Source organism: Drosophila nasuta, chromosome 3 (assembly GCF_023558535.2).
Source record: "Drosophila nasuta strain 15112-1781.00 chromosome 3, ASM2355853v1, whole genome shotgun sequence".
NCBI classification, from domain to species: domain Eukaryota; kingdom Metazoa; phylum Arthropoda; class Insecta; order Diptera; family Drosophilidae; genus Drosophila; species Drosophila nasuta.
In genome coordinates, this window is record NC_083457.1 from 51,308,089 (window position 1) to 51,327,401 (window position 19,313).

General features: G+C 46.5%; 5 protein-coding genes across 6 annotated transcripts; 3 read left to right on the forward strand and 2 right to left on the reverse strand.

The window, feature by feature from the left end:
• The first annotated feature begins 56 nt into the window (after nucleotides 1-56).
• On the forward strand, nucleotides 57-3,860 carry LOC132789050 (cell division cycle protein 27 homolog). Its single transcript, XM_060796791.1, has 4 exons — nucleotides 57-508; nucleotides 586-777; nucleotides 879-954; nucleotides 1,048-3,860. The coding sequence occupies exons 2-4, from the start codon at nucleotides 754-756 to the stop codon at nucleotides 3,729-3,731; spliced, it is 2,784 nt and encodes a 927-aa protein (XP_060652774.1). The 5' UTR covers nucleotides 57-508; nucleotides 586-753; the 3' UTR covers nucleotides 3,732-3,860.
• A 93-nt stretch (nucleotides 3,861-3,953) lies between these two features.
• On the reverse strand, nucleotides 3,954-5,814 carry LOC132789055 (uncharacterized). The gene has a single exon (XM_060796802.1). The coding sequence runs from the start codon at nucleotides 5,718-5,720 to the stop codon at nucleotides 4,434-4,436; it is 1,287 nt and encodes a 428-aa protein (XP_060652785.1). The 5' UTR covers nucleotides 5,721-5,814; the 3' UTR covers nucleotides 3,954-4,433.
• Nucleotides 5,815-5,921: 107 nt separating this feature from the next.
• LOC132789060 (F-box only protein 28) lies at nucleotides 5,922-7,653 on the forward strand. Its single transcript, XM_060796807.1, has 3 exons — nucleotides 5,922-6,056; nucleotides 6,146-6,273; nucleotides 6,351-7,653. Exons 1-3 carry the CDS (start codon nucleotides 5,973-5,975, stop codon nucleotides 7,138-7,140), a joined length of 1,002 nt encoding a protein of 333 aa, XP_060652790.1. The 5' UTR covers nucleotides 5,922-5,972; the 3' UTR covers nucleotides 7,141-7,653.
• A 342-nt stretch (nucleotides 7,654-7,995) lies between these two features.
• Nucleotides 7,996-17,287, reverse strand: LOC132789047 (mucin-19). Of its 2 annotated transcripts, none has more exons than XM_060796786.1 (4): nucleotides 16,659-17,287; nucleotides 9,135-15,987; nucleotides 8,917-9,075; nucleotides 7,996-8,854 (listed from the first exon to the last, which is right to left on the reverse strand). In XM_060796786.1, the coding sequence occupies exons 1-4, from the start codon at nucleotides 16,775-16,777 to the stop codon at nucleotides 8,543-8,545; spliced, it is 7,443 nt and encodes a 2,480-aa protein (XP_060652769.1). In that variant the 5' UTR covers nucleotides 16,778-17,287; the 3' UTR covers nucleotides 7,996-8,542. The 2 variants fall into 2 exon arrangements, with proteins under 2 accessions (XP_060652769.1, XP_060652770.1); XM_060796787.1 differs by lacking the exon at nucleotides 16,659-17,287 and adding an exon at nucleotides 16,124-16,170.
• A 325-nt stretch (nucleotides 17,288-17,612) lies between these two features.
• Nucleotides 17,613-19,283, forward strand: LOC132789061 (ubiquitin carboxyl-terminal hydrolase isozyme L5). Its single transcript, XM_060796808.1, has 3 exons — nucleotides 17,613-17,908; nucleotides 18,018-18,760; nucleotides 18,821-19,283. The coding sequence occupies exons 1-3, from the start codon at nucleotides 17,833-17,835 to the stop codon at nucleotides 18,974-18,976; spliced, it is 975 nt and encodes a 324-aa protein (XP_060652791.1). The 5' UTR covers nucleotides 17,613-17,832; the 3' UTR covers nucleotides 18,977-19,283.
• The last annotated feature ends 30 nt before the right edge of the window (nucleotides 19,284-19,313 follow it).

Here is a 19,313-nt window from a genome sequence, read left to right on the forward strand (position 1 = left end):
GTTCAGTGTTAGTTAATAATCGACATTCAAATATCGATGCCAACAGTGAATGGCAAATACTTTGCTGGCATCGCCACTCACACGGAAACGACTCGACTAATTTTAGTTTTTAATGCAATACGAATAGTCCACAAATTTCGCGTTTAGATTATATATATTACTCGCTTTACTCCGGAAAATCCGTCGATTAATGTAATGCGTGTGTGTGTGAGCATGTATTTGCGAAAAAAGCTGATGCGAAGGCCTTGAAAATTGTTACGAAAATTTGACTGACGTGCGGAGAGTGCTGAGGTTTCGTGGGTAAAAGACGAAGAAGAAGAAGAGAAGCCTCGCCAGCGCAATATTAGAAGTGGTGGTCAGGGAGCAGAGCAACGGCAGCAGGCAGCGCCAGCACACCCCGCATTTAAGTTACACACACACGATACGAGTGTGTTATTTTTTTCGTTTTTGGATTCCGCTGGAAAATTGCACCTGGTGTGTGAGTGGAGCAACTGCAGCATGATCCATTGTATGTTTTTACCCGTTTTGCATATATGAAGTATAATAACATCCAGCCGATAAACTGAAACCGAAACCGGATTGTAGATAGACAAGCACTCAAAACACACACAAAACTGTCTGCTGCTGTGTAACTAGGGCGCCCCGCTAAGTGAAAAGCTCTCGGTAGCGTCGTGGCGTCGAAGCGGAATCATCTGCTGCTTTTCCTGCACGACACACAACACAAAAAACAGTTTGACATAAAACTCAAACATCATGATGATTCAAGAACCCGTGCAGGTAAATCGATAGATTAATACATATTTGTTGTTGTCATTCTCCTTTAACACCAACCACCAACCTGCCACTCGTTGCATTTCTTCTGCTTCTCCTCCAACTAGGCCGCCATATGGCATTGCCTCAATCACTACGATCATAAAGATGCTGTTTTTCTAGCTGAGCGACTTTGCTCCGAAGGTGAGTGTGGCGGCAATTCAACGTAGCCTTGACCATAATGCATTTGTATTTGTATTAATCAATTGTTATTATCTATTTATAATCGATATTCAGTGGAAAGCGACGAGACGATATTTTTATTGGCCACCAGCTATTACCGTTCAAATCAATTGCATCAGGCCCATTGGCTGTTGGACGAGAAGGCGCGTCGATCGCCACAATGCCGCTATCTGCAGGCCAAATGCGCCTATGAACTGAAGAAATATGCGAAAGCCGAGAGCGCATTGATTGCGAATGGTTTCGCGGACAGTAAACACTTTGATGAAGTGCAACGTGACTTTGGTGAACTCGCCTGCTTCGCATACCAATTGATGGCCCAAGTCTGCATGCGTACCGAACGCCAAAAGTTGGCTGTGACGGCGTTGCAACGTGCCCTCAAACTGAATCCATTCATGTGGCATGCGTTTGCCGATCTGTGCCTGCTGGGACAGGATACGGATGCAACGGCAATATTCCAAATACAAAGCACTGATGTGTTCAACACTTGCCAGGCGAGCAGCGCCAATGTCAATTCGATGGTGCTCTTCAATGGCAATGGCTCGGCCAACGAGCAGCAGCAGCAGCATCTGGAGCAGCTACTGCTTAACAATTTAAGCAATAATTCAAATTATATATTCAATACGCCTGTGGATCAGCAACAGCAGCAGCTGCTACAGCAGAACAACAACACCAGCATGGCAACGTTACAGAATCTAATGACGCCCAACAACAACATCAACAATAACATCAATAACAACAACAATCTCAACAGTTCGATTACCATGCTGCGTGGCGGCGTCCAACAACAGCTGAATACGAATAGCAATTCGAGCATGATGCTCCTCGAGGACACACCCATGGCCACGCACGATGGACCCACACAGCAACAGCAATTGTATGATACAACTAATGGGACACCGTTTCGCAGACAATTTAAATACTTGTCCACCATATCGCCGTTGACGCCCAGCTTCGGTATCATGCCATTGGCCAGTCCCAGTGATGGGAGCAACTCAATGGTCGCCTTACAGTCCAATTTAAGCATGTCCACGACATACTCACCGCTGCCACAAATGCAAATGCTGGTCGAGGTCAATCAGGAGCCAAAAATCATTGGTAAAAAGTTGAAGACTCATGTGGGCGGTATAATCAATCGCCAGGAGAAGAGCAAACCCGTTTTTACACAGGGCGGCAACATAACGCCCCGCACTTCAAACAATATTGTTGGAAACACACCCAACAATCCCAATCCCAATGCGGCAGTGCGTCGCAGTTCACGTTTATTCAGCAATTCAGCGTATTCGGTGAAGGAGAACAACAAATCGCCAAATATCACCAACAACAATAAATTTGTGCAGCCGCGTTCACCTCCACGCAAAACTAAATCATCGCGTATGCCGAAAATCTGTTTAAGCAACGAGCTCATCGAGGAAAAGACACATCATCATCTGGCGGAGAAACTCAGTGAGAAACAGTCGCGCAAGGAGAAGGAGAAGGTGGAAACAATCACATCGGCAGCCACAGCTGGCAACAATAATCAGCACACCACAATCGCAAACAATAATCGAAGCAGCTCGGAGGATGCCAAAGTGCTGCTTAACAATAGCCTCAACAATGCTCAGACTTTGGCACACCAGCTGCTTAGCATGAAGAAGCAATCGGCCGATGGCCTAATGCTGCTTCTACGTGATCTGGCCGAAGGCTATAAGCTATTGTCGGCATTCCATTGCAAGGCGGCAATTAAGCAGATGGAGTCGACGATACCAAAGCATCATTTAAACTCCAGCTATGTGCAATCATTGATCGGCATGTGCCGGTATGAGTTGCGTGAATACGAGGCCGCTGTGGGCATCTTTAAAGAGATTCATGAGACGGAACCGTCTCGCCTCGACTACATGGAGATCTATTCAACATCGCTGTGGCACTTGCAAAAGGAAGTTGCGCTCTCAGCACTGGCCCAAGACCTCATCAGTCAGGATAAACGCAGTCCAGTGACGTGGTGTGTGGCCGGCAATTGTTTCTCGTTGCACAAGGAGCACGAAACGGCCATTAAGTTCTTCAAGCGTGCCGTTCAAGTGGATGCAGACTTTGTCTACAGTTACACGCTGCTTGGCCATGAGCTTGTGCTGACCGAGGAGTTTGACAAAGCTATGGATTACTTCCGATCGGCGGTGGTGCGAGATCCACGGCACTATAATGCCTGGTTTGGCATTGGCACCATCTACTCCAAGCAGGAAAAATACGAGCTGGCTGAACAACACTATGTGAAGGCGTTAAAGATCAATCCATGGAATTCTGTCATCTTGGTGCACATCGGGGCCATGCAGTTCTTTATGCAGAAAAAGGATTTGGCATTGCAAACACTTAACACTGCAGCTACGTTAGATCCAAAAAATCCGCTAGCGCGTTTCCATCGCGGCTCCATCTATTTCTCGCTGGGCAAATATCAGGAGGCGTTGCGAGAACTCGAGGAACTTAAGGAGATTGTGCCAAAGGAGTCGGTGGTGTTTTATCTAATCGGAAAGATTCACAAGACGCTGGGCAACATGGATCTGGCATTAATGCACTTCAGCTGGGCCACCGATCTGGACCCCAAGGGCGCGAATAATCAAATCAAAGATGCCTTCGACTCAATGGCGCATCCCAATTGTTGTCCAGCCACCGACAATGCACTGGATGTGGACTTTGAACCAACCTCGGATCGTTCCGATGACTCAACGCAGGCGCAGCAAGATGTTAGCTACGACAGCGACTTCTAAACAATAGTGAAGCAAAAAGGTCTCCCCAAGTCTGAGCGCTTGTATATAATTACATAATTAATACATATATATTGAATGAGAGAAAACAAAACAAAATGATAAAAGAAAAAAAAAACCAATTATGAATTATGTTTAAAGTCTAGATAACGTTTAGTATTAGGTTATTTATAACAAAAACATAAACAGCAACAACAAAATAAGATGAAGGTTTAAACAATTTTCTCTGCTCCTTTGTGCACTCTGAAAGTCTAAGGCAACAAAACAAAGCAAAACTAAAAAAATAGAAATGAGAACATACATTATACATATATATATATACCAATTACCAACTAAATTATACAAAATACAAAATTTAAATGATCAACACCGTAAAGTTTTAAAAGCTAAGTTCAACTCTTAAGTACAGTTTCGCACAGTGTGGTGTTCGTGATGGAATAACGACCATATTACCTATGCGATGCTATACGAATCGTAAACAGTTATAGTAAATCTATTCTATATACGATTTGAAGCATCTCGCTGGGCTAGCGTCGTTATCGTCTCACAATGTGATTAACATAAATTCAATCGACTAGAGACACTATTAGACCGTGTTCCACTGCTGTGCACATGATACAACAAAATCAAGAGAAACAACAGAATAATATACAAAAATTAATCTAAAATTTGACAAGTTCTTGTTATCCAACTCGATTTGTGCTTTTATAGTTCTCCAGCATCGCCCTCCTCCCCGCTGGACGTCTCTATGGTGATAATTTCACGCGATTCCTGCGACATTTGCTGCAGCTGCTCGAGTGTCAATCGCTGTGTCATTTCCAAGACAGTGCGCAGGCGTTCCAGCTCCACATCCAGCATAAACGCTATGGCCGGGAGATGCATCTCCAGCACTAGATACTTGCGTGGCGCCTCAATATTCAAAATGTTGCGTATTTTCTTAGTGCCAAACACTTCGGCGAGTGACTCGCTGAGCGATGGCGATGTGGAAATAGTTGTGTCGACAAGTGGTGGCGATGGCGACGATACCATGGATTGAGCCAGATTTGTTGGCGTTGTATCCGGCGTTGGACATACACGACGCAACTCCGTGTTTGTTCCGACTTGTTTGGGTACGCGCTGCAGCTCGCTGGACAAGATTGTGCCATTCAATGTGTTGCACGTTGGTGGCAATTGATGTATAAAATGTGCAGGATAACGATCTGGCAACAAGGTTTGTGTGAGATTCATACGATGATAAGCAAATGATTGCGAAGCACTGGTGATTAACGAAGTCGGTTGGGGCTGTTGTGGATTAATTTGCTGCCAGGAAGTACCAGGCTGTTCCTCAAAATAAACTTCAGCTGGTCCCGAAGAAGCAGCTTGGCGTGGTTTCATTTCCAAGGCAGAAATCTGCTGGGATTCAAAGAGCATTTGTTGTGTAGACTGTGGCAACTGTTGGTTTGGTATAACGGTAAGTTTTGAACTTGCATTTCCTTGTACAGTTTCAGGCTGGGTTTCCAGTTGGACTTCGGTTGGGACTTGAATTGGTTGCTTATAATAACTTTCACATACGTTAGTGACATTATGCAGTTTAGTTGACTTTGTTTTCAACTTCAGTTTAGACGACAAAGTTGGTCTTCCCGGTTTTCTTGAACTACCTCTTGACCGAGAACTACTTTGACAACGTCTACGCTTTGCTTGACTTGAAGTTCCCTTATGGATCTCCGAGTTAGTTGCTTTAATTGCCCTTTTAACAGTTTTTGTAGATCTGGGAAGCTTAGGTGGCAATTGAGCCAGCTGCATAAATTCCTCATCTGTGTCCAGAATAAGTTGTGGTGAGCCATATTCTTTGCTGGACATTTTTATTACACTTTGCTCTTTATCTCGTAAACGCTGAGAGCGCCTTGGCTGCGATCCCAAATGCTCCTCCGATTGTAATGCTATCAAATATTCCAATTCTGAACAATGCGTGGTTGCTGGACTAGCTGGTACACACTTTTCTTGCAAATCCATCGTTTTTAAATTGTTGCACAAAACAAAAAGTTATTTTTTTGAATATACTAAGCGCAGTAACGTAGTCGAGTGACATAGCATTCAGACTAAATAGCCAAACAAAAAAAGTCTGGTAACGCTGTGTTATTGTTTGTTTTGAGAAAAAAAACAATCGGAAAATATCGAGACATCAATGTGTTATCGAAGTTTCTTCACCTCTAGTGTTTAGTTCTGCTTCAATTATTTTATAAACTTTGAAATAAAATAGAAAAAATGAATATCTTAGACTTACCGGACACGGTGTTAATGGATATATTAGAGCTGCTCACCTACGACGAGGTTGCCCGAAAAAGAGAAGTAATTCAGTGAACAAAGTAGCATACCAAACAATACATACGTAACTAAATGAACATTTCACACTTCCAATTATTTCTACGGTATTCTAGATTTGCGCCCGTTTCAATTACATTTGCCAACAGGTGTTGAACACAGGTTTCAACAAGGTTGTACAGGAGCATGCCAAGAATTTCAAACGCATTAAATCACTGCTGCCACGTCGCGAATCTGAACGACGGTGAGTAGAGAATGTTCTATTCGAGATCTATCTAGCTGATTATAAAATCGTATCTTCTGGGTGTTTGGTTTTTATAGCAATCACATGCTGGCGCGTCATTCCGACATCCTGACCTCAATCGAGACGCGCATCTCAATGCTGACAATGACGTACTCCAAGTTTATAGATCTGAACATATGCTGCTTTATACCCGGTCGCGTACTCGACGAAATCAATAGCATATTGAAACTTTTGGCCAGCACAACGAAACCCCTGCGTCCCCATGAAGTGCTCCAAGAGCTGCGCGACATCTCATCGATGGCTATTGAGCATTTCGATGAGAAGATTGCCGTTAACTTTAAAACTGCTATGAAACTCAATGAATCTTCCGCCACGGGCAGCGCACGCGTCGTTGTCTGTGGTTCCCTGGGCGACATTAGCTTCAATGGCGTGAAAGTGAGTCCAATGAAGAAGACGCCGGTGCTACAACAGCAGTCGCCATGCCAAAATCTAATATGTATGAGCCCCAAGACCGATGTCATGATGCAGCAGGCGCTTTTGTTCGCCAAATCATTGCCCACTAGCGGCGGAGAAGCCGATCTCACTCAGTGCAATTGCCACCGCGATCGATTATCGAAACAGCTGCAGAAGCAGTATCAAGCACAACGATTGCTCACGTCGAGGATACGTTTCCTCGAGGGATCGCGCAAAGTGCACGAACGACGAATGCAAGAGGCCCTCGGCAGCATCACGGAACTTGCCACCCAAGTGTCCGAGCTGAAGCGACAACTTGAGGATGTACTGGCAAAGACGTCGCCAAGTGGTGCTACCAAACGCTCGGCAGTTGCTCCGGATTGTCTGCCGCCTAGCAAGAAACCAAAAGCTTAGTGTTGCCTCATGTAAGCAAAGCATAGAATACAAAAATGTAATTAGCCTTGAGTATTAAAAGGAAAGTAGTGTACTTAGTATTCAATCGTCTACAATATAGGGATAACTATATTCTATATATTAAGGTCAAAAGTCTCAATCTCTGTGTCTCTTAAACTGCCCGTAATATTAGCATTAATTACAATATAAAAATATCTTTGGCATGCCAAAGATCCCACATATCCTAGCAAGAACGAAGTCAACTCATTGCCAACAATGAAATTTTAGAAATATTCACCAATTATTTGCCTATGGCAGCTACAATTATATTATAGTCTTGTCCGATAAGGTTAGTTCTGCCAAAAATACAAAGAACTTGGCTACATACAATAATCAAAATGAGCAAACTTTTTACATAGAACGAAATATTTTGAACTCCCGCTAGACTATGTAGATAATTATAAGGCATGATCATATATAATAAAGAAATATATGTCTGTAAGTAAATAAAACAAGTGTGCAGCAGCTTTAATATTTCGAGTTAAGATTTATTGTTGCACTTGTTAATTTAATATTGTATTACAACTATATAAATACATTGAACATCTAAACTAAAGTTCTTTTATTTATAATTGCCATTGACTGCCATGATTGTGGTTGATTTTACATTTTATGGTTTTATTGTTTTGGTTGTGGTTGTCGAAAATTGGGCGGTTTTCTATATAGCACTGGTAGAGTTATACATTTATATATATATATTTAGAAATTACATACGTGTGTGGAACTGGAAACATCTACTATATCATCAGGCGTATAGGAAGTAACTTTTGTTTTTCTTTCATTAGTTGTGTTGTGTTATTGTTATGTGTGTTATGTGATCTCCGGTCTAAGACTACGCGATTCCTATTGACTTAAGTTTGTCTCTTTATATGCCTATTGGTAAATGGTAAGTGTAATTGTTAATCGTATTTCGTAATTTATGGTATAAAAGGTAGTAGAAATTGCCACTTGTTTAGCAGTGTATAAATCTTTGTATCAACTGATTTTGTTTTCTTTTTGTTTTGACTTAATCGAAAGGTCTAACTAATTACTATATACAATAACATACAGCATACATACTTTTGATCAAGTAATGATAACAAAAAATATATAATGGAAAACAAAATTGATTGCAAACGTGTTACTTAAACATTATTAGTTTCGCTCTGTAGCCAATATATGTATATTTATATTTATAAAGTATATATCTATGTATACTAGTCAAAATTGCAAGCAAAAATTTCATTGCCATTGCCAATTGCCACGCTGAATATATCTACAATCATAGATGAATACTACATTCTCTGTTTTTTTTTTTTGTATATACAAAGATTCATCGCTACGTCATCGTCGTCGCCGTCATTTAAAAGCGACGTCGTCGATGCTACTTTTTCTTCACCGCCTGCTTGTGTTGGATCTTTTCCTGCAGCTGTCGGATTAGCTGCAGAATATCGTCCACATTGTACGCATAAATCAGTTTGCATTGCTTGGCTTGAATGTTGCCGTTGTTGAGATTTTTCAGCGCATGCTGCAAACAGTAAACGTTGCCTTCCTCGGTGCGTACCATCGATATGTACAAATTGGCGCGGCACAAATCACATTCGCTCTCAATGGACTTGTACGGCGGCTGTTGTTGCTTCTTCGCCTTTTGGCCCTTCTCCGCTTGCACCTTCTCAGTGGATGTGACGCCAGCGGCCTAGAAATTGTACAATTATTAGTTCAGAAATTCAGATTAACCGACAAAATTTAGAAGCTCACCCTCAGTTGCTCGCGTGCTGCGGATTCCTTTTCGCAGACCTCGTTCAGCATCGGTAGCATTTGCTGTAATGTGTCCGAATTGACGCGCTGATCGTAGCCCAGGGCGAAAAGCAGCTGCTCCAAGGAAAACATGGCCGGCTCACAGCTCTCATGAATGTCCTGCAAAACACACACCAATTAAAAATTGCGAAACATTTATTCAACCAAATACTCCTTACCCTGAAGTCATCCTTGGCCAAGTCCAGCCACGACATGGTGGCAAAGTAAACGCTCTCCGAGACCACATAGCCGGTGGCCAGACTGGAGGTGTAGGCGCGCGGAAAGACCACAATGAACTCGCCGGGCTTCTGCTCGATGCGACACAAGGAGACGCCACGATCGGTGAGCATATGCGGCGGTACCATCACCGTATCACAGGGCAACCAGATTGTCTTATTCTGACAATGCGTCGGTATCAACGACGTCAGGGCTGAGCGGAAATTGGCGCTCTGATCGTCGGGTATGCCATACCACAGCTTTGAGGCGCCCGTATGCAAATACTCGATCCACGAGAGACCGTGCGGATCACGATACCAACAGCAGGCAGAGAATAGCATGCCCACATGCAGCGTGGGCACGGTGACGCCCATCACAGGTCCCAGAGAACGCAGCACCGAGCCGGCATTGTTGGTCAGCACCTTGAGGTTCCACGGATGTCGCGCATAATTCGAGCCCTTGCCTTTGGGTCCCGGACTAGGAAAACCATAGCCCCAGCCGGAGCTATCAATGGAGCCAGAATGGACGCACACATGACTGTCGCGCACAGCGACATGACGCCAGAATTCCGCCTCCACTTCGTTAACGGTGGGATCGGTGCTCTTGAACCACAGCGCCATTGTGTTGCGGGCAATGCGATAGAACTGACTGAGCGGCATGCTGCGTCCCTTGACAATACATTCCATTGACACGCCATCGATCTCCTCCTCAGACTCCTCATCCTCATCGGTGGACACATCGTCCTCCTCGTTCGATACGCTCTCCGTGCTGTTCACAAAACGATCCGCATTGCGTCGAGCGCGTGCCTCTCGCTTGGCCCAATCGGCTTCGACCTCGTCGAAGAGCTTCTGCCGCTCCGCTGGCGATAAAGTGTCGTAGGGCAACAAATACTTGCAGTAGATGTCATCCAATTTGGTGACACGATCTTGCGCCAACTTCGGTATGCACATCTCTTCGGCGACGCGCGCCCATTTCTTCTTCTCGATGACCTCTTTGAGGCCACCGAGCTCCTGGACGGTGTGATAGAGACGCGGTAGATCCACTTCCATGCCACCGATCCAGGGCGCATGATTCATCACAATGCTCTGGGTGGCCAAATACTTTTTGATGGCACTCAACTCCTTGGCACTGGGCCCCCAGCGATGCAGCATCTTGTGCACATACTGATTGTAGGCCGTGAAACGCATCTCGTCCGAGATGCGACACTCGGGCTTAAAGCTGGCTGGCGGTATAATCTTGCAGATGCCAAAACGGGCGGCAATCGGTGTGATGCGTTCGATGAACTCAATGGGATCGGCAAACTCTTTCTCGGTGGGTTTAAAGATGGGCGCCTCGACCATTTGCGTGGGATCATCGTGCCGTGGAAACGCCGTATTGTTGGCCATCTTAATTGGCGTGTCATCCTTGTACTTTTTGGCCAATGCCGCATTGGTTGCGTTCGCTGCTGCTGTGGTTGTTGCGGCCGCTGTTCTTGACTTGGCGGAGCCGGAGAACAGCGATGAATTGGAATTAACGCGGACTAAACTTGTGGCTGCAGCAGCTGCTGCTGAGGTGCTGGCTTTCAAGCTGTTGCTGCCTGTTACTGTTGTGGTTGTTGTTGCAGCATCGTTGCTGGTGGTGGTAGCTGCATTGAGCAGGGTTTTCACCAGTTCATTGTCGGGCAACGGCTTGGAATTGGTGTCCATTTGTGCTTTGGTCACCAACGTTGCTTGCATCACGACCTTCTGATTGGGTCCATCGGGTCCCTCGCGTCCCAGCTTCACAGCGACACCTTGAATGCCGCCTTCACCGCCACCGCTGGCGCCTTGCAATAACGGTATATAGAAGGTGGCACCTTCGGCATCCGAGCCAACGGGACTTGTCACAGACTGTTGCTTCTCCACTTGCTGTTGCTGCTTCTCCGACTGCTGCTGCTGTTGTTTCTTCGCTTGGCGAGCTGCTGCCGCTGTCGCCTTGGGCTTCTCCAGCTTATCGGTTGGACTCAATGTAAGCTGAACTGCCGTTGCTGCTGCTGCAGCTGCCGCACGCTTTTTCGTTGGCGAACGTTCGCTCAGCGCTGGCGGCGGCGTAGCTGCTGCTGCAGCAGTAGTTGCTGCTGCCTCGTTGTCTGCTGCATTGCGTTTGCGGTTCGCTGCCTTGCCAGCAACTGTTGTTGCTGCGCCTGTCTCCTCTTCCTTGCCAAAGGCATACACAGACGTTGTGTTCTTCTCCGAAAGCTGTTGTAGCTGCTTCTCCAGCTGCTGCTGCTGTTTCTCCAACTGTTGCTGCTTGTTGTCCAGCTGCGTTTGCGCCTTGCTTTTGCTGCTCTGATTCTGATAGATGGGCGTACGCTTTGCAGGTGTTGTGGGCGTGGCGGGATTATTGTTACTCGGTGGCGGCGTCGTTGTCGTCGTCGTCGTTAGCTTGGCAGCTGCATTTGCCTGCTTCTTATTTCCCGCCTTGGATTTGGTGGGCGTTGGACTAGCAGTATTTGAAGCTGCCGCTGCGGCTGCTGCACTGCGTTTGCTGCCCGCTGCAGCTGCTCTGGCCACTGGCAACGTCGTTGTCGCAGCAGCTGCTGCAGGTGCTGTTGCTGCGTTGGCATTCTTCGCCTTCTTCTCTGGCAACTTCTTGTCAACGACTGCATCCAGTTGTGCCTTCTGCGTGAGATTCACCGGTGTCACACACTTGTCAAAGTCCAGAGCATCCGACTCATTGTCTGCCGCGTCCTTGCTACGATTGCCACCAACTCCCGTGGCAGCTGAAGTGGCTGCTTGACTCACCAGCACCGGCGTCGCCTTAAGTGATGGTCCTTTGGCCGACCAGGCGCTCTCGCTCTTGCCCAGCTCGCCGCGCGTCTTATTCGAGGAACTGCTAAAGCTAGTGCTCTCCTTGTCGTCACGCGTCGTGGGCCCTGGCGGTGTTTGCGCCTGCTGCGGCCGCAGACTCTCATCGAACTCATCGTCCAAGTCGTCCTGAATCTCGTCGGGATTCGAGCTGCACTCGATGAGCCACTTTTGTATCTGTTCGTGCGTCATATTCACCTTGGCTTTGCGTCGCTCCTTGCTGGTCAGCTGATCACCAAAATAACCCTCCGTGGGCACCACAGGACCCAGCACCGGCTTGTGTATGGAACCGCATTTGCCCAGCGTGCATTTGGTGTTGTCGGGTCCGGAACTTTGCGCCAAGCTGACGCTGGCAATGCCAAAGATCTTGCCCGACTCCTCCTTGCTGGGCATAAGCGTCGCTTGCGCCAAGATGCTGCCAATTTCATCCTTGAGCGGATCAACGGGCGGTGCAGCTGCGCCAGCGTTTGCCGCTGGTTGCGCTGTGGACACGGGAGTCGCTATTAGCTGCTGTTGTTGTTGCTGCTGCTGCTGTGTTTGCTGTGGTAACGATTGTTGCTGGTGTTGTTGTTGGTGCTGCTGCTGCTGTTGTTGCTGTTGCACTGCGGCTGCAGCTGCTGCCGATGTGGATGCCACGGCATTCAAGCTGAGATTCAGACTTTGGGCCTGACTAACAACAGGCGGCGGAGGCAGCACACTTTTAACGGGCGTCACAACGGAACCAGTAACAACTGTGCCACCGCCTAGACTGCTAAGTGTGGCACGTGGCGAGGTGAAGCTGCTGTTCATGCTGCTGGTGTTATTGTTGTTGATGCTGTTGTTGTTGTTGGTGCGCGGCAAAACGCTGCTGCGATCGTATTTGGGCGTCAAGAAATTGGGGTTAATCTTCGGACACTGATACGCCTCAATGGGCGGCGGATATGTTGTCGGCGGCGTCTGATACTTCAGCGGCGAGCTCACCACAGATCCACCGCCGCCTGGCGTCGTCGCTGTGCCCTGTTGTGGTGTCTTGCTGCCGGGCGCAAACGTCGAGGGACGCACGTAGGGCGTGTGATAATGCGGCGATGCTTGGGGCAAATACGAGGTGGTCTTGGCAAACCCCACAGCACCCACGCCAGCTCCAGGCAATGCGTATGTTGCAGGCACATTGAGTATCTTGGACGTGGGCACCGGCGACTTCTTCTCCATGGTCTTCAAGACGGCGGCTGCAGGCGCATAACTCGGTGGCGATATGGAGAACTGTGTTGTGGGCTTCGCTGTCAATGGCAGCATGGTCAACTGTGTGGTACCCGGCAAGGTCACGGGTGATCCACTGACCAGTCCCAGTTGCGTCAGTTGCTTAGGAGGCGTGCAATTTAACGTAGCTGCAGGCGCTGTTGTGTTAGGTGTGGCTCCGCTTAATGCTGCTGCTCCGGTTGTTGCCGTGATTGTTGCTGCATTTGTTGCTCCACTTGCTGCGCTTTTGCTTGACTCCTGCGCTGCTCCACTTGCTCCGCCACCTGCTGTAGTTTCCTCTTTGCTGCCGCTGCCTTTGGCTGTTGTGGTTGCTGTTGTGCTTGCTGCTGCTGCTCCTGACGTTGGCACCTTGATGGCCAGCGGCTCATCATCCGAGTCGCTAAAACTCTTTTCCAGCTTGCGCTTCGTTTCGTTTAGCTCCTCGTTGATTAAAAAATCCTCCTCCGCATCGGAGTCGTCTTTTTCTTGCTGCTGCTGTTGTTGTTGTTGCTGCTTTTGTTGCTGTTGTTGTTGTTGCTGTTCGGACTTAGCTTTGGCCAGCGCCAGTGCACCTTTCTTGACCAACATTCCCTCAATCTGAGGCTTGGCTGTGGCTGCCCCCGCTGCTCCCGTGGAGGTCGAAGCACCACCTTTTGCCTGCTTTGGAGGTCGTCCACGTCTTGGCGCTGAGCTCGTTACTGCTGCTGTTGCCTCAGGCGGTGTTGTTGGCTCCACAGCAGCAACAGTTGCTACAGCTGCAGGTGCCTCAACTGCAGCAACAGCTGCTGCTGCTGCAGTAGTTGTTGTTGCTGCTGGTGTGGCTGCCGTTGGCTTAGGAGACTTTCGCCTGCTCTCTCTATCACTTGATTTACCCGCCGCATTCTTTTTGATCTCCTTCTCCATCTTCTCCATCTCCTTGACATTCGGTATGTCGGGAAAGCTGCTCAACGACAGATCATCGTCCTCGTCATCGGCCAGCTGCAGTTTGTGTCCAATGATGCCCATGTAGATGGCAGCTGCCTCTTTCGTTTTACGCGACGGTCGCTGATTTCGCTGTGGACTTGGACTCACTGAACGCTCCACGGTCGCTTTATCAGCAGCTTTGTTGGCTTTGGCTTGCGCCTGGCGACGCGCAGGACGCGCACTATGATTGCTAACGTTCTGCTTCTTCTCTTTCTCTGCCTCTTCCTGCTGCTGATCTAATTCAGTGTCTTGCTGCTCTTCCTCCGCTTTCGCTTTCTTCGATACTTTGCCACGTTTCGCTTTGGGCGGCTCCTCTGCTTTGCTTGGCGTTGTAGCTGGTGTCGTGTCCACCTTCTCCTTCTCTTCTTCTCTTGATTGCTGCTGTTGTTGTTGTTGCTGCTGCTTTTTGGCTGCGCCTCCAGCTGCTTTGCGGCCTCGTGCTGGCGCCGTGGCGGCAACTGCTGTCGTTGTTGCTGCCCCCTTTTTTGAACCCTTTTTCAGTTTAATGGACTTGGCCAGCGGCTGCTCATCGTCCGAACTAAAGTCGAATACATTGAGTGCCTTTTGCTGCTCGGCTGCCACATCGGACGCAGTGCCACCATTCTCCAGTTGTTTGGCAGCATCTTTGGCATAAATGCTGGAGTTTGTCTTCTCCTTGCTGAGCTTTTGCTGCTGTTGTTTGCTTCCAGTTCCTGAGTCGTTGGCTTTCTTCGACGCCGGCTGCTTCACTTCCTTATCCTTTTCTTTCTCTTTTTCCTTGTGTTCTGCCGGCTTTGGTGCTTCTTCTTGCTCCTCGTCTGCCTCGTCGTCAGGTGGTTGCTTGGGCACCACCTTAACTGGCTCAAAAAAAGCACGCTGACGTGTCATGCGTCCCGAGGATTCAGGTGATGGTATAAAAATGGGTGATTCACGTTGCCGCACACGTTTCACAGGTCCTTTCTCCTTAGTGATGCTGCTCTCGGTGGCAGCGGGTGATGCGACAGCAGTTTTTCTAGCTGCTGCCTGTTGGCGACCACGTTTTCCCTGCGTCGATGTCGCCTCCGTCTTGGACAATGACTCCTCAGCAGCTCCGTTGCGTGAGCTTGCATCATGTGCACTAAAAAACTCGTCCTCGTCATCTTCCTCCTGCTCAGCATCGTCTTGCTCTATCTGTTGCTGTTGTTGTTGCTGCTCCTCCTCCTTCTCCTTGTTGTTGCTTGCACGATTGGAGCGTCGCTTCAGGGTCTCATTGCGTCGTCCACCACGTCGATTGCCCTCTGTAATCACCTCGGCCCGCTTGCGCACTGCTCCCGCCAGCAAAACTGGAGGCGTCGTTGCAGCTGCCTCAATTTTATCACTTGTTGTTGCCGCAGGGAGTTGCAATGGTTGCTGCTTCTGCTGCTGCAGTGGCTCATCTGCTGCCGCTTTATTACTTGGTTTGGCGGGTCTTCCCCTTTTCTTTTTGCTGCTGTTGCTATTGTTTTTCTTCTTGCTCGCATCGTTATTGCTGCTAGCGCTGCTGCTGGGCGGGACGACATCATTGGCTTTGGGCTTGCCCTGATTCAGATAGTCCAAGTGCGCGGGTAATGCGGATGTGCCACGAAAGCAAAGGAACGTCAAGAAATCCTGCGGCTTTGGACACTTGTTGGGCAGTATCTCAATCGGTGGCTGTTGATGGCTATCCGCTGCCGAAGTGCTCGGTCCCGATGCTGTTCCACCAGCTGCTGCCGCCGCCGTCGCTGCTGCTGCTGCGGCGGCAACAGCGCTGTAAGCTGACGCTGAACTGGGTGCACTCTGACCCTGGGCGAATTTACGCTGTGCCTGCACCTTCGTTCTACACAGAGAAAGAAGGACAGAGAGGGGAGAGAGAGAGAGACAAATAGACAAAAAATGAGTGCGAGTTTTAATTGGTAGCAAGCAATGCAATGTGATACAATTGAAAATCGGAAAACAACAACGCATTGAATTACCCAGACACACACACACACAAACAAGCGTGCATGCACCTGCTCTACCCCAAAGCTAATGCGAATCAGCCCTTTGCTTTGCTTTGACAACAGCGCCACGACGCTTGCTCGACAGTGCTGACATTTTGGCCTTTTTAAAGCCAACATTAATTTATTTACATTTATTTATAATGTATAAAACTGAAAACCTTGAATTCTTGTGCAAAATAGTATTCTAATATCATAAAACCTCCATTGATAATTAATTTGCTGTCGCGCCCAACAGTTTGTTTATTTTATTTGTTTTGCCATCTAGAGCTTTTTGCGTCTATTTAAGTTTGCCAACACTGTTGCTTATACAATGGCGCACCTCACTTCACGTTGTGCTCTGGAGTGTGGGGGCGGGGGGTGAGTAGTAGTAAAATGTACACGGGCGGCTGGCAATGCGTCGTCATCTCCCTCTTTATACAATTATATTGCACACACATATGCGAATATTTATGATCAACTAGATAGTTAGAGAGTGTGAGAGAGGGGAATGAGGAGATTTGGAACTTACCTTTTAGGCATCTCAGGTGATGACTCCACAGCCAAAGTGGCCGCAGCCGCTGCTGACGATGACGTTGGCGGGGTCTCCGTCTCCTTGCGACGACGCTTGTTGTCTTTTGAGACAACCATTTTGTTGTCCGATTTTTTCGCGCCTCTTTTTCCCCCAATATTTTCAGTCTCTCACCACAAGTCGCGGCGAGACGTGAGAACGCGCTCGATTTTGTACACAAATTATTTTATATATATATATTGTGGCAATTTGCAATTTGGTTTTTTATTCTGCTTCTCCCCGTGCTCCGCATTTACATAAACGACGTACGCAATTGCCAATTTTCCACTGACACTACAAACACTGATTTTGTTGGTGGTGCCTGTGCACGGAGTTGAAATCATATTTTCGCGTCATATTTTCATTCATTTATTCGTTTCACCTTGCCGTAATCATTGTAAATGTTACACTTAAATATACATTATTGTCTTGCTATTGTTGTTATTTGTACACATCATTCGTTTACATTTTCATCATTATAGTAAAATTGAATTTTTTACATTAGATTTTTCCATTCTTTGCGCACATATTTTTTTCTCCCACCGCTTTTTTGCTTTGTGTCCGCCATGACATTAATGACCAGCGTGACCGTAAATTCCACTTTAAAATATGCTATTTTGCAACCAAAACTCTGTAAACTTGGTTACACTTAATTAAGAATAATCGATAAGTTTTAAAGCTTTTCATATTTTCCCCAAATCAGATCGCATCTAGAATTATTTTATTTCCCACAACTATTTCAATCTTTAATAAAATGTAAATCGAAAAACGAGCTCCGCCGTTCTATTATTTACATCGTGTCAAACTTAAGTTTGAAATAAATGCTATTTTATATCGATTTAGTCGATTTTTTTTTTGTCAAAATATATATAAATGCAATGAAATGAAAAATGAGAAACTCATAATTTCAGTTATATTTTAATTATCGATCAAAACGATTTAGATTCGAATAGATTTTAAGCTTTTCTTCGAAAATATTTGGTATATTTTGCGATTTCGAAAAGCGTATTTTTAAATACAACAAGAGGCCACCCTAATCAATACCACTAATCGTGTGGCTTGTGAGTTGACAAAAAATTTTGTAGTTGAAAAATAATTTGTATATTGAGAGGAAAAAGCACAAGACTGATTAACAATGAGCGACGGAGCAGGAAATTGGTGTCTAATAGAGAGTGATCCGGGAGTATTTACGGAGCTGATACGCGAATTTGGTAAGTGTGCAAGCCGCGCGCGCTTTTTTACAAGAAAAGAGGACGCGCATTGCGAAGCCGGCTTCAATTGGATTTTGTGAGTGATATTAAAAGTAGAATGTTCCCGCAGGCTGCGATGGTGCACAAGTGGAGGAGATCTGGAGCCTAGACAGCGAATCATTCAAAGACTTAGAGCCAATACATGGCCTGATATTCCTGTTTAAATGGGTTCAGGAGGATGAGCCGGCTGGCAAAGTGGTGCTCGACCGGGATCATATTTTCTTTGCCAAGCAGGTGATTAACAATGCGTGTGCGACACAAGCTATACTCAGTTTGCTGCTCAATTTGAATCACGAGGACATCAAGCTGGGCGAGACACTGACGAATTTCAAGGAGTTCTGCCAGTGCTTCGATCCCTACAACAAGGGATTGACGCTGAGCAATGCGTCCCAAATACGCACCGTGCACAATTCGTTTGCCCGCCAAACTCTCTTCGAGCTGGATATGAAGAATCAAAACAAGGACGAGGATGTCTATCATTTTGTGGGCTATATGCCAATTGCTGGACGTCTTTACGAGCTCGATGGACTCCGCGAGGGACCCATTGATCTAGGCGAAATTAAGACAGGCCAGAATTGGATTGATGTGGTCCGACCCATTATTGAGAAGCGTATGCAGCGCTATAGCGATGGCGAAATCCATTTCAATTTGATGGCCCTGATTTCCGATAGACAGCGAATCTATGAGCAGCAAATTGAGAAACTGCTGCATCCGGCTGACAATGCCATGGACACAGAGGACGATCGTCAGACTGAAATCAACAGCCTTCGCTCCTACATACAATATGAAATCGAAAAGAAGAAGCGATATAAGGTAATATAAAATTTAAAGAAAAGTGTAAAACCTATAATAATAATTACAAACGCTTGGCAGGTGGAGAATGTGCGACGCAAGCACAATTATTTACCCTTCATTGTGGAGCTACTGAAGATGCTGGGCGAGACCGGTCAACTGCTGCCCATCTATGAGAAGGCCAAGCAACGGGCGCTGGAACGCGAGCAGAAGATGAGCAAAAAGGAATCCAATTAGCCAGCATTTCATTTACTAACGTTCGATACTAATAAAAGGCAATTGCAAATTGCTGTACGCCGTAATAATTCAAAATTATATTCTTATCGCTATATTTAAGTAACTCAAATCAAATGAAATCTTTGTAGCAAGGAGGCAACTGCCTTGTATTGTACTTTACTTCTCTTTTGTATCCAAATCGCCTCTAAATCGCTACAAGTTTATAATCGTATATTACAAAAAAAATAAATAAATAAAAAACGAAAAACAAAACAAATCCATACATAAACAAAAGAATAAAATGTTTCCGTAAAATGTAATTGAATAATTGAACAATGTCTTTGGCTTTTCGTATATA

Bases quoted from the DNA above. Each gene is read 5' to 3' on its own strand.
- LOC132789050 (XM_060796791.1), top strand. From the start codon at position 754: ATGATGATTCAAGAACCCGTGCAG. The intron at 778-878 runs GTAAATCGATAG...TCCTCCAACTAG, and splicing joins TGATTCAAGAACCCGTGCAG to GCCGCCATATGGCATTGCCT. The intron at 955-1,047 runs GTGAGTGTGGCG...ATCGATATTCAG, and splicing joins TGAGCGACTTTGCTCCGAAG to TGGAAAGCGACGAGACGATA.
- LOC132789055 (XM_060796802.1), bottom strand. From the start codon at position 5,720: ATGGATTTGCAAGAAAAGTGTGTACCAGCTAGTCCAGCAACCACGCAT.
- LOC132789060 (XM_060796807.1), top strand. From the start codon at position 5,973: ATGAATATCTTAGACTTACCGGACACGGTGTTAATGGATATATTAGAG. The intron at 6,057-6,145 runs GTAATTCAGTGA...ACGGTATTCTAG, and splicing joins AGGTTGCCCGAAAAAGAGAA to ATTTGCGCCCGTTTCAATTA. The intron at 6,274-6,350 runs GTGAGTAGAGAA...TGGTTTTTATAG, and splicing joins CGTCGCGAATCTGAACGACG to CAATCACATGCTGGCGCGTC.
- LOC132789047 (XM_060796786.1), bottom strand. From the start codon at position 16,777: ATGGTTGTCTCAAAAGACAACAAGCGTCGTCGCAAGGAGACGGAGACC. The intron at 15,988-16,658 runs GTAAGTTCCAAA...TTCTCTGTGTAG, and splicing joins TCACCTGAGATGCCTAAAAG to AACGAAGGTGCAGGCACAGC. The intron at 8,855-8,916 runs GTGAGCTTCTAA...TACAATTTCTAG, and splicing joins CAGCACGCGAGCAACTGAGG to GCCGCTGGCGTCACATCCAC.
- LOC132789061 (XM_060796808.1), top strand. From the start codon at position 17,833: ATGAGCGACGGAGCAGGAAATTGGTGTCTAATAGAGAGTGATCCGGGA. The intron at 17,909-18,017 runs GTAAGTGTGCAA...ATGTTCCCGCAG, and splicing joins GGAGCTGATACGCGAATTTG to GCTGCGATGGTGCACAAGTG. The intron at 18,761-18,820 runs GTAATATAAAAT...AACGCTTGGCAG, and splicing joins AAAAGAAGAAGCGATATAAG to GTGGAGAATGTGCGACGCAA.